The 16,529-nt window shown below is 34.2% G+C and overlaps 3 protein-coding genes across 3 annotated transcripts; 2 read left to right on the top strand and 1 right to left on the bottom strand.

The window, feature by feature from the left end:
• Positions 1–293: 293 nt before the first annotated feature.
• On the top strand, positions 294–3,411 carry LOC133331570 (syntaxin-8). The gene is made up of 5 exons (XM_061539958.1): positions 294–342; positions 416–610; positions 2,760–3,076; positions 3,145–3,249; positions 3,311–3,411. Exons 1-5 carry the CDS (start codon positions 317–319, stop codon positions 3,367–3,369), a joined length of 702 nt encoding a protein of 233 aa, XP_061395942.1. The 5' UTR covers positions 294–316; the 3' UTR covers positions 3,370–3,411.
• A 940-nt stretch (positions 3,412–4,351) lies between these two features.
• On the bottom strand, positions 4,352–6,130 carry LOC133331602 (cytochrome b-c1 complex subunit 2, mitochondrial). Its single transcript, XM_061539989.1, has 4 exons — positions 5,971–6,130; positions 5,659–5,795; positions 5,288–5,591; positions 4,352–5,220 (listed from the first exon to the last, which is right to left on the bottom strand). The coding sequence occupies exons 1-4, from the start codon at positions 6,013–6,015 to the stop codon at positions 4,378–4,380; spliced, it is 1,329 nt and encodes a 442-aa protein (XP_061395973.1). The 5' UTR covers positions 6,016–6,130; the 3' UTR covers positions 4,352–4,377.
• Positions 6,131–7,966: 1,836 nt separating this feature from the next.
• Positions 7,967–15,971, top strand: LOC133331582 (TOM1-like protein 2). Its single transcript, XM_061539969.1, has 6 exons — positions 7,967–8,052; positions 14,607–15,058; positions 15,129–15,212; positions 15,279–15,448; positions 15,526–15,818; positions 15,886–15,971. Exons 1-6 carry the CDS (start codon positions 7,992–7,994, stop codon positions 15,969–15,971), a joined length of 1,146 nt encoding a protein of 381 aa, XP_061395953.1. The 5' UTR covers positions 7,967–7,991.
• Positions 15,972–16,529: the final 558 nt, after the last annotated feature.

The following is a 16,529-nucleotide window of genomic DNA, read 5'->3' on the forward strand; positions in this document are numbered from 1 at the left end:
GAAAAATGGCAACTCTGTTACATTAGCTCCGGTGGTTCATTTTATGAAATCCCTAATATTATCAGCTGTTTTTCTGTATATTTCACACTCATTCGTAAACACAAGAATTGTCGGCCATTTTGTTTTGAGTTCATTCGTTCGTCATTGGTCTTTATCCAAGATAATAATTTGTTGGTTGTACCAAACGACGGCACTGCCCTGGAGCTAAGACTACGTGCACTTTTGGAAAAATACCGCAAGAAGTTACCAGTCTTCTTTGTTTGTTGACACAATTGCCAAGAGTGCCTCATTTGTCCAATATCATTGATTGCAAATAATGGCTCTGGTTGATGTTGATTCATGGTAGTTAATTTATTTGTCGCATCCAATTGGATATTTGGAAACATAATTAATTCACGACACATTTCCTTAATAGGTTGACGGAATATGAATCGTGTTCCCGTTTAAATCACACACTACTATCTCAGCTCAATGCCAGGGAAGGCAAAATACACTCATCGCCCGATTATAATCGCTTGACACTGTCCATACAAGTGGGCATTAAACAATTCGACAGAGATTTGCAACAATTGAAATATGGACTAAATGAGGCGTCCAAAAATAAGAGCATGTAAGTTTAACAAAAGGGTGTACTTGTTTGGATGGATGTTATTTTGGAAATCTAGTTATGAAAACTCAATATGCCACCTACAAAATAATTTACATATCAACAATCTACAGGTTGTATTGAATGATATTAAATCTGTTGCGTAGTATATGAACATTTTACGATGGCGAAGGAAGTTTTAAATGTTTTCATTTGATTATTTCTTTGTAAGTGGAACTTTATCATGACTGATTAGAATATTTATATCTTTAAAAATATACACACTTAGGAGGAAATTAATTAGTAGGTAGCTATGGACCAACTATAATTATACCTGCTACATACTGCAAAATGTTAACTGTTTTTCCTAAATTGAAAGTATATAGTAGGATCTCCAAGATAATCGAAAATTTCGGATTTAGGTACATTTCTTGGACCCAAACATATTAACAATAAGGAGGTTAAAATCAATCATGAAGGTATTTGGAAACATGGACCTATGTATATTGTCTGCAAAAATGTTTGCTAAAATATCCCTAAATTTGGGTCTGACCGTTTGAAACACGGATCAATATTGAAAATTGCCTCCAAAAATATTTGCCAATGTTTCCACATACACCCGATAAAATTGCCCCACCAAATTTAAGGGATACTTTACAACGATATAACCTCGAGAACAATTCAAAAAATGAACCACATTTTGACATATCCCTCCATATTGTTACATCACTGCAAAATGTGCTACATGATTTTTTTGAAGGTATTTGGAAACATGGACCTATGTATATTGTCTGCAAAATGTTTATTCAAATATCCCTAAATTTGGGTCTGACCGTTTGAAACACGGATCAATATTGAAAATTGCCTCCAAAAATATTTGCCAATGTTTCCACATACACTCGATAAAATTGCCCCACCAAATTTAAGGGATACTTTACAACGATATAACCTCGAGAACAATTCTAAAAACAGAACCACATTTTGACATATCACTCCATATAAAAGTCGCGCCCGTTCAAGGTTTTTTGATGGTTTTGGCATTCTGGTCTCTTGAGGTTTACAAACCTGTTTGTCCAATATATTCAATATTGCACCATGTTTTGACAAAATCCCTATAAAAATGTTCTACCTCTATTTTTGTATGTTATTCCACCGGGGTACATTTTTCACTCGAAATGACTTAATTTGGCATTTCTTGGAGGGTAAACAACTTCTTCACTGACGAGTCTCTTTTTTGATATAGCACCCATATTAAGATACCCAAGTCCAAAGTACATTTTCCAAATTAAGTGACCTTAAATTAGCTTTCCTGATTTTTAGTAAAGGGTCCATCCCCAATTTTAAGATATTCAATTAAAGATATATTTTAGAGTTTAAAAGTCCTCATCAAAAACAATTAAAAATATAGATCCCTATATTAAAAAAGCCCGCATAAAAAGGTCCCGCACAATTTTTGATATTTTAATGGTCACATGACCGAATTTTCAACCAGATATGTTGTAATTTGGCATTCTGTACTCTTGATAACTTAAAAAACTTCTTTGCAGAAAATTGTCCAACATAGGTAAATATTTCGACATATCCCACATATAAAGATCCAGTCCCGTTTTTGATATTTATATCTTTGGAAAGGACAACTTTCAAGCACATTTCGGAAATCAAAGAACGGACAGTGGCGTAAGCGTCCAAAAGGACAGCATTCAACAAATCCTTGCCACGGTTGGCATCATCGGAGGATACTGTGCCGGATTTGAGGGAACAAGCAGGAGCATCGGCAACTTTGCCAACTTTTTGGGCGTCAGTAGAGACGACGAAACCGAAGATACCAGCATCGGAGTAGGTGGCATTCAAGCCAGAGAAGCAGGCGTTGACATCGCCGACGGCAGAGGCAGAAGCTTTGCCGAATAAAGGTCCTACCTAATTGTCCAACCTAAGTGGCTGTAATGTAATATTTTGTTTTCTCAGAATAATAAAAACCCTTCTGGCCGATAGTTTTGTTTTGGTATATAAGAAACAGCCGACCTATTTTTTCTACTTCGTATGCCCACCTCATAATGGAGGTTATAAAAAGCTCGGCCGGGTTCGAAACCTAATAATGTTTTCACTTGCTACTACTTCCACATGAAGTCGTGCAATTCATTTTTTAATTCTGTTTTCTTTTTTTCCACTACAGAACATTTGAAGAAATTGAAAGGCGACAACGTCTATTGGACACCTTACAATCTGAACGACAAACTTTACAAAATAAATATACAAATTCGACACGAGATGATCGTTCGGCATTGTTGGATAGCAATTGGCCCTCAACGTCGACCACTCGGGCTGGTGACAGTAATGATGATGCAGCTATCATCGATGTAGAGCGATTGAAACAAGCGCAGATAGATATGATTGAACAACAAAATCAGGGCTTGGAAACACTTTCACAGACTTTGGCACGTCAGAGAGCATTAGCAACACAATTGGGTCAAGAAGTAGAAGATCAAAATGGTAAGAAGATGACAAACACATTTATGGTTTCTGATATAAAAGCATAAAACAAAAATCCCTCTTTTTAGATATTTTGGACAACTTGGCCAATACTATAGAAAGAGTTGATACGGGTGTTAATCGAGAAACACGCAGCATATCGTTAATAAATCGAAGTGATAGTAATACCTGTGGTAAGTCCCAAAAATATTTTGATTTAAGGTTTCTCTTTTCATTGAACATTTTCCCTTTCAGGTTATTGGATTGTAATTATTGTTCTCTTTGTAGCCATAGTTATTGTTGCCTTGTGGTAAAATAACCTAACCTAGCTCTAAGTATATTTGTAATGTCTGTATCTTTTTATCTCATTCTTATTTCTTATTTGTATAAAATAATGTTAAACTATCCAAAGATATATTACTGTTTTTATATATAAAATGCCGATCAAAATACAATATATATGTATTCACTAACAACAAAATGAGTAATTTTTAATTTATATCCGATTTCGAATCTTGTTTGCGGCTTTTGCTCGGTATATGTGTTTTGTATATGGTTAGTGAAAAATAGTTTAATTTTGAATACGAATTTCGTCGATTTTTCATTGCCCGGAGATGTTGGACGCATATTTCGGGGCCACCAAAACCTGTTCCTGACAGCTATAATTGGCTAAGAAGTGTGTGTATTAAGGGCCTATCTTTTGCAGAAGACCCGAATTATTTTGTACATAAATTATCTTGTTCTTCCTCGTCTTCATATAATTACGAATCTGACTATGTTTCCCATGGCTCTTAAATGACCATGGAGTAGACATAAGTAAAACTACTGTGTTGTTTGTTATATCCAACCAACTGATTCTACATAGTCATAATGGACCGAGGTGACAGTCGTTGGCCGAATGACCTCACAGAGGTTTGAAAAACTTTGGACATCATTTGAAATTGTATAAGGATTCCTCCATTCTTTGCTTCTCGAAAATAATGACTGTTTGAAATCAAAAAATCAATTCTTCAATATTATTTTTAGTGGTAGTGTTTAATTTATTTTATTTAGTTCTCTTAGAACATTCATTCATTATTTTCCGTTTATCACTAAATCGATCGTTTTTAAACTTTTCTAAGTATTTGTTGGGGAGCGTTGATTTTATGTGAATGTATACTGCCTTTTAATAAAAATTACAACATTTTCAAATTGTTTGGTAAGTTTCCTGTTTTTTCTTTTTTTTTAATTTATAGCCCCATTTGGTTATCTTTCCTCTATATTTCTTTAGTATTAACAATTAATTTATTATATTATGAAAAAGTTGTTGTGTTTTTCTACATTTATGCTAAGTCAGAAGCATATGGGACATTAGCCAAATTACCGACAGCACCAACAGACAATTTGGAGGAACCAGCCTTCTTGGCAGCGGCTTGTACATCTTGTTGAGAGACACTATCGATGGCAGCAACGAGAGCATCGGCGCTTTGTACATCCTTGGTGAGGACAGCTTGCAAGCCCATTTCGGAAACCAAAGAACTGTCGGTGGCGTAAGCGTCCAAAACGGCAGCCTTCAACAAAGCCTTGCCACGGTTGACATCATCAGAGGATACTGTGCCGGATTTGAGGGAACGAGCAAGAGCATCGACAGCTTTGCCAACATTTTGGGCGTCAGTGGAGACAACGAAACCGAAGAGACCAGCATCGGAGTAGGTGGCATTCAAGGCAGAGAAGCAGGCGCTGGCATCACCGACGGCAGAGGCAAGAGCTTTGCCGAATGGACCGTTGACGGCACCACGCTTGGTGGCTGGACCACTGCCAATGGCGTATTGCAAAACGGCGAAAGCCAAAGCTTCCTTGGGATTGCTTACAGCACCACCTTGACCAGCAACAGCAACATGGGCTACATTGCCGGGGGTGTCCTTGCGGGCATCACCACCATAGTAGTTGGCACCAGAGCTGGATTTGCCACCAGTGGGCAATTCCAAGCTTTGGGCAAAACCAACCAAGGCGTTGTGGTCAACACCAACGCCTACGACGGCACAGCGACCAGCAGTGAAGTTGTTAGCAACATAATGCAACATGGTTTCGCTTGACAATTTGCCAATTTGGAACTTGGGGATGTACACAGAGTTGCCCAAACCAGTACGGAAAGCAGCCTTGTGCAACAATTCAACAGCTTGAACCTAACAGGGAAACAAGTTATTCTCAAGCATTTTTTAAAAATAATATTTTTTTCAAAAAATATCTTACCTGTGGTGGGACAGTTGCAACTTGGTTCTTAATGAATGGTACGCTGTCAGACAATTCCCATGGTTTGAAAGCGGGTTGAATAACATCTTGCAAGTAATGCAATCCAACTTCCAAATTGTTGGCAGTGGTTTCGACAGTGTAAGCAACAACTTCGCGATCAGAAGTAACAGTCAAGTTACCACCGACTTGCTGGATATTGCGGGTAAGAGCGAAACCAGTCGAGTTCTTGTTGGTCAAACCACCAGCAACACGCAACAAATGTGTGGCACCTTGGGTTTCGTATGTCTCATTGCGGGAACCAGCTCTGAAATTATTCGAATAACGTAATAATTTCTAAAAAACAAAGTTTATTTTCTGTAGAAGAGCCTTACCCGAAGACCACAGAAACACGAGTGACAGGCAATTGAGCTTCAGCGGTGGCTACAACAACTTTGTTGTCAAGTTGCTTAGTTTGGACAGCTGCAACTTCACCAACTGGTCTGGGACAGGCAGCGGCATATCCACGTTTCTAGTTGAAAGTATAAAAATTGTGTTTTAATTGTTGAAATCACAAACCTGGAGTAGGAGTTTTTTTCTTTTATGGTTACGTTTGGGCTATTTACGTAACCATGCTTATACACGATTTGCCAATGAGAACTACCGAGATTATTATTTTTATTTCCGCATTGTCATTCATTACTTACAGCAATAACACGCAACAAGGGAACTTTGCTAGCGTTACAAGCCATTTCGATAGGATTTTAATTAATCGCTAATATGTTCACGGAAAAGGAGCAGATAAGTTAAATTCCCCCTCTGAAGAAATTTTCAATTTTTTTCTCCACCACTCGGCTCGTTTCTGACAGACAGTACTGACAATATGTTCAAAATGGGTTTGCCAAAAACTGACAGCTGATTGATTGCACAATCATAATGAAAAACGTTCCAGGTGTGTGTGGTATTAAGTGCGATATTTAACGTGTGTAAATATATTACGGCTGTTCCAGAACCTGCAAGAATTTACAATTTTTTACTACTACATTTACTACAATATATTTATTTGACAAAATATACAGAATATCAAATGAAATGACAACATGAACAACGATTAAAGATGATTTATCATAAAACGGCATATACATTAGAACTTTTTACCGGGTTAACCTTCTTTATGAGGATTTATTTGACATATATGCAAAGGAATTGACAATTGAAACCCACTAGGTTAACCAAATCCGGTTTAATGTAAACGTACTATAAAACACGTTCTGTGTAAATACGCCCTAAACGTCGTCAAAGTTACCAAAAAGCGGATTTACATATAACCTCTAATCATGATTAATTCCCTTGTTGTAATTCTTCTTTTCATTTTCAAATTGGAAACAAATATTTTTGGTTCAAATTAATAATTTTATTTGTATACTAACAATCATCAGTTGATCGGCATTTAGATCATGATTAAAGGTATGTGTAAACAATTAGGGTATATTTTTGGATTTGGTTAATCGAGTCGATTTAAAATCGTTTAAGCGGTGTACAAATTATCACTTTTGAATGGCAGTCTTGCAAATAATTGACTTGTTTGACAGGTGGCCTCTCACTTTCGCCATTCATTAGGCAACGACAAAAAATATTCATGGTTGGTGGGCAGCCAGTAATCGATAAAAAAATCTGCCACTCAAAAGTGCTAGTGTGTACACCGTTTTAAGACTACTACGCACTAAAATTTTTTTCGTGTTTGCTTCATGAATGAAGAACATGACAGGTCACACAAGCAAAATTTGGGCAAGAGTGCCATTTTCGATTTCATATTTCGACGAAGACTGGTAAAGGCTTATAACTTTGCATACATGAATTTGAAGACTCAAAGAAGAAGAAAATAAGGGTTTTTGTAATTAAGGGAATGAAACTGTTAGGAAGTGCGAGTTATTCCATGGATAAAGATTTCCTCTATCAAACTTTCCCAGCATGCAGATTGAGTACATTGAATATGAGAGAATATTAATAAAGAACAGTTTCGAATTTATGCTACCCAATTTTCCTTTTGGGTCTTTTTTTAAAAACATAATTTATCAAATTCATATTGACACTAGAATAACGTTGGAATCCAATCAGCTGGCATTTGCTGTTACCTTTTATAATTGTGCCATTCGTGAACACACAGTGTAGAAAAAATGATTTTAAAATTTGAGAATCACTCTTGCCATCACTTGATGCTGACACAATAAATCGGCTATATCTTCAAGAGTTCTTGAGAATTTTACTTGAAATTTTGTAATATAAAAATATATATAAAATAATATATAAAATAATTTCATTTTTCAAGACTTTACACACAAATTGAATTATTGTTTTGAAAGAATTAATAAAAAATTGTAATCAGTTGATAGTAATTATTATACCTTGGTTTAATGTAAATGTAGCATAAGTCCCACTACTGTCAGTTCGTTTAAACAATATCATATGATTTTCATATTGTTTTTGTTTTGAAATTCGTCACACAGATATTTGATAGTCAGTTGACGCATAGTAACCGGTAGTCAAAAAACAAAATACGAAAAATACGGAAAAAAATTACAGACCGAGGAGCCCATACAATTCAGAAGATTGTTGAATTCATTTTTATTGTAGAAAATTATAAAAATAAACAAGTGCAATATTCGTGTTCAGTGAAGTAAAGTGAACAAAGTGATTAGTGATTAGAACAAAGTGTAAACGTCAAGAAATGGCATCGTTTTTAAATTTGGGAACCAACCCATTTTCAACGCCTGTAGGCCAAAGAATTGGTAATGATTTGCCTTATTAATGTGCATTTTTTGTTGTTGCTTTATTTCTTATTGGTAAAGAAATCATTGCGGTGCATATGTAGAATTATTGCTGATAATGGAATATTTTCCATGGAAAGTTTTGCATTTTTCATGTTGCAATATGTTTGCAAGTGTATGTTTGTTTGTGTGTTTCGCTGTCTCATTCAGAGACCGAACAAACGATTGTCATTGTGGAGAAAATTGAATTTTCACAATTTTTTTTTGTCATATTTATACACCCGCTGCAACAGTAGCAAGTGTCTATATGATGTTTATGGTTTTTGTGTAAATATAATTTTTATAAACGTTTCCGAAAAATAAAAAAAAAACTTCATTAGAAATTTGTCGAAATAAATACGGAGGGGGATGGTGTTCACTTTTGTCAGGCAACTAAGCAATTAGAACGGCAAGCCGTAAACACCTCAGCCGTGACAGGTTAATTATGTTATATATGTATTTACATATGTCGGTATGACTGAGTGCATTTTAGTTGTTATCTGCGTTTTTTTGAGTTACAAATAAAGTGTAATTCGAAAATATGTCATATAGTGGGAAACAAAGGTGTAGGAATGTACACACATGTTTAAGAAACAAAATCTTGGATAAAAAAATGAGTGAAGTACAGAAATCAAATTTAAAAGAGCTTTCTGCCGCGTACCCCGTTGTTGCATCTGTCTATAGATGAAAGTACTATATCTCCAACTGAAGGCCCCACACAATACCTACATTATTCTGTTCTGCATGGTTACCTACAAAAACTATCCTATTTAACAGGTGATTCTGTCGGGTAGATAGTGCATTTTCCTGCTTTTTGCGGAAATCCGAAATATAGTCCTCCATAGTTTTTGCAATATGGTTATCAATTTCAAGCATTTTAGTGTCCTTATTACAAAAATGTAATTTCCTTATCGTAGAGACCATACTTCATGATATGGATCTTCATTATAATTTTAAAGGTTAAAGGCACTGATTAGAAACTAGAAGTATTGGGACATAATGTTTATACATAGAAGATCCTGTTGCATAGCCGGAGTTGCCAACTGCCCCTAGAAAAAGGTCTTAATTAAATCACCGACAGAAGTCCGGCCAAGCACATATCTATTCTAAATAAAAGGAATTTTACCTAGCCTGAATTTCTGTCCAAAAGAGAAATTCTTAACTCCCCGCAAATACTATTTCTTATTTCTGCTGTATTTAATTGATACCCAAAATGGTCAACGCGGAATTTTAGAGGCCCATATCTTAGGAAGTATGGACTTTTCGATAAAAACCAGCAGGGAAAGTTCAAAAGTCAGATGGGTACGACTGTATGATACCCTTCACCACTTTGGGTACATAAAAGAGATGCTCATATGTACAATATCGTGTGGATAGAATAGACATAACATCATTGGAAGACCATTGAAATGGATATTTGAATTCCATTATGGAAGCCACTATAAAAGCTATATATAAACCTGAAACGACTCCAATCCAATACGCTACGCAATATTTTATATAAAGCGAACAGACATAGGCTCCTCCATTTGGACATTTGTATAAAATCGCAAAAAAATATATGAAAAAATAAAAATATATGGAGCCATATCTGAACCGATTTCAACAACAAAATATCGTCTAAATATGATATATGGTGCACAAATTGCATGAAATGGGACTAAAGTTTATATGTGAGCTATATTCAAATCTGAACTAAATTCAACCTTAATAAAATAATTCTAGCCTATATTCCATACCTGATGCTAAATTTCATGAATTCAAAACAAACATAATCTCTTCTATGCACCATTTACATTAAATCTGTACCGATTTTAACAAAACTTCACGCACGTTAACCTGTGGTGATTTCAATACTCTATGCAAAATTTGGCTCAATCGTTCAAACATTGACGACATGTTGCTCAAATTGCACAAAATCGGACGAAACTATATATGGGAGCTATATAAGAATCTAAACCGATTTCAACAAAACTTCACACATGTCAACCTTTATTAATATTAATACGCTATGTAAAATTTTGGCTAAATCGGACAAACATTGACATTATGTTGTTCCATTTACATAAAATCGGACGAAACTATATATGGGAGCTAAATCTAAGTCTGAATCGATTTCAACAAAACTTCGCACACATCAATCTGGACCTAATTCAGTAATTTATTCTCAATCGGACCAATGTTGGGAGTTTGGTGCTTCATTTACATAAGATCGGACGAAACTATATATGGGAGCTAAATCTAAGTCTGAATCGATTTCAACAAAACTTCGCACACATCAATCTGGACCTAATTCATTGCTCTGTAAAAAATGTTTTCTCAATTGGACCAATATTGGGAGTTTTGTGTACCATTTACATAAATTCGGACTAAACTATATATGTGAGCTATATTTAAATCTGAACGGATTTTCTCCATTTTCTTGGGCCAAATAAGTGACCTGTGTAAAATTTCATTCATATCGGATCATAAATGCGGCCTGTACTTTGCTCACAAAAATACATGGACGGACTGATAGATGAACATACATAAATCGACACAGAAACTGATTCTATGCATATTCTCAAAAGGACAAATACCCTGTTGTGCCACAGTGTGGTGAGGGGTATAAAAATTACTTTTTTGTTATCAGAACTTCAGACATGATAAGATGATAATATGTATATCAGTGAATTTTTTAAATCATAAGAAAATACATGGGCCTGAGGACAACTTTATAGGCCCATATGTCCGGAAATACGGATTTCCGCAAGAAATTATTTATTTAAAATTTAACATATATAACGAAGTCTATGTTAAAAATTTCAAAACGGTTATTGGTCATATTTCTAAATCACTTATGACATACAAGATGAATTTTGAGGATCTGCACCAATTCCTCAAATCCGCTATCCCCGAAATCGAGGTAGTGGTGTATATTTGTCACTAACATGACTAATATTTCCAAGAATATCATAAAACGGGTTATTTACTGGTATATACAAGTATGCGTCAAAATGAGGAGACTACGACTTTTGTATATGAAATGCAATTCAATTTCTTTTATTGTGAATTTAATGCAGCATAAGTATTTTTTTCTGAATACAATAAAGTAGATTTAACTGTATTCTGAATCACAAACAAATTTCGTTCATTGTTTATTTTATTTCCATACAGACAATTTAATAAACAAGTGCAAAAACGGTATTAGTATAACATTTATACTATGTGCCAAGTTATAATGGCTAATCTAATCTTGTTATAAAAAAATGCTGATTGCAAACAAAGGTTTGTGGATAAATTTTTGGTGTTGATTTTTTTGGTATGCATTATGTACGTAAAAAGTTCATATACATTTATTGCTTTTCTCTACTTTAGACGGTCAAAAATAACATTCGATTAAATATATATATTTTGCTTTTCAAAGCAATTTAATATGTATTTGTAAAAATAATTCACACTAGTTCATTGTCTTCATTTTTGTTTGATTTTGTTATTTGAAATCTAACTAAAATGTGTAAATCTAACTAATGTGTACCCAAAAACAGAAACTTTTATTACGATTTATTTTTTTTAACAAACTTATGACTGGTGTGAATTATAAATTTTAACACTCTTCATGCATCTTAGAAAAACAAACAGTAGACGTATCTGTTGATATTAGAGGTCGTTTATTAACCATTGAAACCGAGCATATCAAATGCTATTGCAATTGTTTAAGTAACAGCAGTACCCTATATCATTTTAAGCGTTACATTTTCTTTTATATAATCATCATTGAAATGCTTTGATGGAAAACAACAAACTTATTAAGCCGCAAAAAACTAGTACATAAGCTACCGGTGGTTTCCAACGATGACTAATAAGAGCTTGTAGAAATTGTAGACTATATTTATTGCTGTTGTTGTTATTATTGTTCGTTATCAACTTATATTCATTGATATAAAAAAATACGTACACACATAACAGTACGAAAGAAAATGTGAATAGCCAGAAGATATGGAAAAAATTGATTTGTATAGTTTTTTTTTTGAAATGTTTTGTTATTTGCAATCTACGTTTATAATCAGACATAAGACCCTAGCGTAATTACCGAAAAATGGGTTACCAAAAAAGTTTTTTATCTACATTTTGAACGACTTTATAATACCCTATTCATTTGAAAATATTCAATTTTTTATATTTCAATACTATTAAGTAATTGTATTTCTGTCCAACCTACACTTTATGTTACCCAGTGTAATTCTTTCTATGTTAATTCACACTGCTAAAAGTTTGAACTTTCAATCAGGTGAATGTTATTTTTTGTTTTATATTTATATTTGGTATTCATATATATCTGTTGCTGCTAATTGAGTATGGTCGAGACTGTGTGTATTGAATAAAAATAAATAAAACACACCAATATGACAATTTATCCGTTTTCCTACATAAATAATAAATGAATGAGCAATTTTTCTTAAGTGAATAATGTATGCGGTCATGAACTCTTAAGAGTACAAAGTTGTAAAAAGAAAAAAAAAAAACATTTGCTGATTATTAATCAATTATAAATTTCTTAAAGACATGATATGAAACCTCAAAAATTGCTATTGCTGTGATGGACCTAGAAAAGTTTTCACACTGTAGCCACTGACCCTATAAAATAAAATAAAAAAACGACAATGTTTCTAGTCTGATCATTTGGTACCCAGTAAATAAAATATCCCCAAATCAAAAAGTGTCATAATTGGTGGCTTGTGGTTATGAAACCAAAGTCCAAGTCCGACCCAATAGAATCTACTGCATATTCCAAGATCGAAATGAGCTCGCACAATTCGAGGATGTCGTGTATCAAGCATTCTTGCTGAAAGTTCGTACGCTTGTAAATACAATATACCCCACATTTTGTGTTCAAAAATTTAGGAGCGTCTGGAAAGACACTAAAACCATAATAGGCTGAAGTCTTCTCGGGAATTGTTTTGAAATTTATACATGTAGTTTTTGGGGTCCTGATTACAGGGTTTCGCAGAATTTTCGAGGACCATATCTCAGGTCTTCAAATGATTTAAATTGATACTTATGTTGCCTTAGTGAATTTTAAAAATCATTATAAAATACAAGGGTTCCAACGGAAATATGGATTTCCGCAAGAAAATCTAAGTCTAAATGTGGTAAACATTTCAAAACTATCTGCGAGGGGACCCTTAACTAGACTAGAATTTACTCGCCCTTCCCCTTTGACTTACTCTACAGTTTTTCGTTAGTTATTCTGGATTATAGGGAGTGGGAGATTGAGATGACATTTTGTGCGAAATTTTTCGCTAATAAATTTAAAAGGGCCTGACTACAAAAACATAAGTAATAAATATTTTTATGAAAAATATATGTACACAATACTTATTCTACGACGATTTAGAATATTTTAAATTATTGTATGCAAACTCGAAAACAACAAATAAAATGCCATTGGAAATCCGATTGATAATATTCTCAACTAAATATTGCCAATAAATGTATAAAGGTAATAAGGAATATTTAAGCAGAGTTTGATGCATTTTGGAGCCGAAATACAAATATTTTGGGCGAGGATTTGTCTTTCAAAAAAGAATTATTATTATGGAAAACCCAAAATTGCCTGATGACCCGCTTAACAGTGAAAAACTCAAATAATTCAATCGCAGATTGCTTCCCATTATTCGTGCTTCTCATTAGTTCGTTGCGGTTTTTGCCATCATAAAAAATGTTCTTTTATTTGTAATCTGTTGTAGTTCTTGCATCAAATTGCATCAAAACAATAAACAGCTGTTTCACATGCCGTTGTATGTTGCCATATTTTCAAACGTTAATTTATTTTCTTTTAATTACAAAGCATTCTTGATATTTCACATTTGTATTGTTATAAAGGTTAAATAACAATAAAAAATAAGAATTTTTAATAAAAAATTAATAAAGAAAATATTGAAAAATATTACAAAATTAAATTACAATGGGCAACATGCATTGCAACATAAATTTCAATATGGCAACATGAATATTTTTTTTCAACCACCATTTTCGAAAAATCGAATCCGCCTCTCGCATATTTTGCGTCTCCCTATTCATTCACAATAAGGCGAGAATGTGAAAGCGAATTTCTTTTTTACATGCGAGATATCTCCCTAGCGAATATTTAGAATAAGGCTGTATATCTCCACTTACTAGATAATATATGGATTATAAAAATTAGAAAAGAACTACTGCACCCTCAGTCCCCATCGTTACAAGGGCAGACATCTAAACTCTCGGTATAGACTCTTCTTCAAATACCAAAAGTGAGGTCTTCAGCATACTAAAAACGTTTCAGGGGACGACAATTCTCAACGACATAAATGACAGTATCACTAGACGGAGTTAGTCGCTTTCCGCCTGATCCATAAAGGATTGGAACTCGTATAATGTATGATCTTCCTCCTTAGTCATGGTGTGATTAATTTTATCAACCATAGTCATCACTATTTTAGTTCAAAATCTGTTCCTTTTTAGTCAATATTTAATTTCTACACTAATTTTAATTATTTGCTTTTCTTTCTTCTTAGAACAAGCAACAGATGGTTCGATGGCCACAGAAAACTGGGCATTGAATATGGAAATATGCGATATGATCAATGAATCTTCCGATACAGCTCGTGATGCCATGAAAGCCATACGCAAACGTTTACAACAAAATGCTGGAAAAAATAATCAAGTTATTATGTATACTTTGACAGTGCTGGAGACATGTGTCAAGAATTGCGGTAAAGCCTTTCATGTGTTAGTGGCCCAGAAAGATTTCATACAAGAGTTGGTTAAACTTATTGGTCCTAAAAATGATCCCCCTTTGGTGGTGCAGGAAAAGGTACTTAATCTTATACAAGTTTGGGCAGATGCCTTCAAAAATCAACCGGATCTTAATGGAGTCACACAAATGTACATCGAATTGAAAAATAAAGGTATTGAATTTCCACAAACCGACATTGAAAATATGGCTCCGATTTATACACCACAACGAGTAAGTTTTTGGAATAATATTAAACAAAATTTAAATTAAAAAAATAATGTAATTTTCACATTTCTTTTAGAGTGTACCAGAACCTCCGCCACCGCAAGCGGTGCCTCAACAGGCAGTTTCGCCTCAGCATGCCACTATGACAGCTGGAATGCCGGTATGATTTTCTCGTATTTCATTATTTTCTAAATATGTGTATAAATATGCTTTGTTTTCATTTTAGAATACCGGCTCAAATCAGCTAACACAGGAACAAATTGCTAAATTACATTCTGAATTGGAAATTGTTTCAATGAATATATCAATTCTAGGCGAAATGCTCACAGAACTAAGGCCAGGCCAAGAAGATCCAGATGATTATCAATTGCTTAATGATTTAACAGCTACTTGCAAGTGGGTTACAACACATTGAAAACATTTCGTATTTTTGTTTTCTGATTAATGCAATCTTTCAATTTCCTTTTTATTAGAGAAATGCAATCACGTATTGTTGATCTTATTGCTCGTGTTACCGACGATGAATTAACCGCAGAATTATTACGCATCAATGATGAATTGAATAACATGTTTTTGCGTCATCAACGTTATGAAAAGAATCGTGCAACTACTACAAATATGACTTCTCCATCGGCTGTATTGGGCGCTGCCATGGGTGTACCCACTTCAAATGCACCAGTATCGAATATACCAGCTGCTGAACCAAAATTATTAGATTTTCCCGAAGCTAATAAAGATGATATGCTAAATAGTTTTAATCGTTTGGGTAATGAACCAATGGATCATTTACTAATAATGTGGTATTAATTTATAGGTAAATACTGTGATTTCAGGTCTAAATAATGCAACGAAACCCAGCAACAAAGATGCTGATGAATTTGATATGTTGGCACAATCTCGCACCAATGGCAACAAGTAAGTTAAACAAACAAGTATTTATGCTCTACACCATTAAGTGGAAATTACAAATCCCTAAAACCGATTGGGACTTTTATCAGCCTTATTCTCGACATTAATTTACCGTGAATTTGTTCGCTCTTCCCTTTAAAGTTATTCTGAACACACTTTACGCCCATTTGAGGTGTATTCTTCACACTTACATTTTCATAGTGAGTGTATTCATGTTTTCTATATAAAAGAAAATCTTTTTTGAAATAAAAAAGGCACATGATGATAGATTAATATGTTTTTATTGCGTATAATTCGTTTAAAATCACAAAAATAAAGGAGGAGAAGCATATCATAAAATAATTGGCCACTTTGAGAATTTGGGAATGTGAAAAATAAACCAAATTGCATCAAAACAATAAACAGCTGTTTCACGTGCCGTTTCATGTTGCCATATTGTAATGTCCTATTCAGGATAAGGTGCACGTTCCATAAAATTTGATTTCATAGCACCGTTGAATTTTATCTGGACGAAGGACTGCGGGAGCCATTTCTCTGCTAGCAGTCAGCCGGGTGGGGAGGTTCGGTC

The sequence above is a fragment of the Musca vetustissima genome, unplaced genomic scaffold (genome assembly GCF_032173495.1).
Source record: "Musca vetustissima isolate MV318-11 ecotype Yass unplaced genomic scaffold, APGP_CSIRO_Mvet_v1 utg42880, whole genome shotgun sequence".
In the NCBI taxonomy this organism is placed as follows: Eukaryota; Metazoa; Arthropoda; class Insecta; order Diptera; family Muscidae; genus Musca; species Musca vetustissima.

What these genes read in the sequence shown, in the direction of transcription:
- LOC133331570 (XM_061539958.1), top strand. Translation starts at nt 317, where the DNA reads ATGGCTCTGGTTGATGTTGATTCATG. An exon ending in CTGGTTGATGTTGATTCATG is followed by an intron (nt 343 to 415) that starts GTAGTTAATTTA and finishes TTTCCTTAATAG; the next exon opens with GTTGACGGAATATGAATCGT. An exon ending in AAGTGATAGTAATACCTGTG is followed by an intron (nt 3,250 to 3,310) that starts GTAAGTCCCAAA and finishes TTTCCCTTTCAG; the next exon opens with GTTATTGGATTGTAATTATT.
- LOC133331602 (XM_061539989.1), bottom strand. Translation starts at nt 6,015, where the DNA reads ATGGCTTGTAACGCTAGCAAAGTTCCCTTGTTGCGTGTTATTGCT. An exon ending in CCTTGTTGCGTGTTATTGCT is followed by an intron (nt 5,796 to 5,970) that starts GTAAGTAATGAA and finishes ACTTTCAACTAG; the next exon opens with AAACGTGGATATGCCGCTGC. An exon ending in TTGCAACTGTCCCACCACAG is followed by an intron (nt 5,221 to 5,287) that starts GTAAGATATTTT and finishes TTTCCCTGTTAG; the next exon opens with GTTCAAGCTGTTGAATTGTT.
- LOC133331582 (XM_061539969.1), top strand. Translation starts at nt 7,992, where the DNA reads ATGGCATCGTTTTTAAATTTGGGAACCAACCCATTTTCAACGCCTGTA. An exon ending in CTATGACAGCTGGAATGCCG is followed by an intron (nt 15,213 to 15,278) that starts GTATGATTTTCT and finishes TTTTCATTTTAG; the next exon opens with AATACCGGCTCAAATCAGCT. An exon ending in GATTTAACAGCTACTTGCAA is followed by an intron (nt 15,449 to 15,525) that starts GTGGGTTACAAC and finishes CCTTTTTATTAG; the next exon opens with AGAAATGCAATCACGTATTG.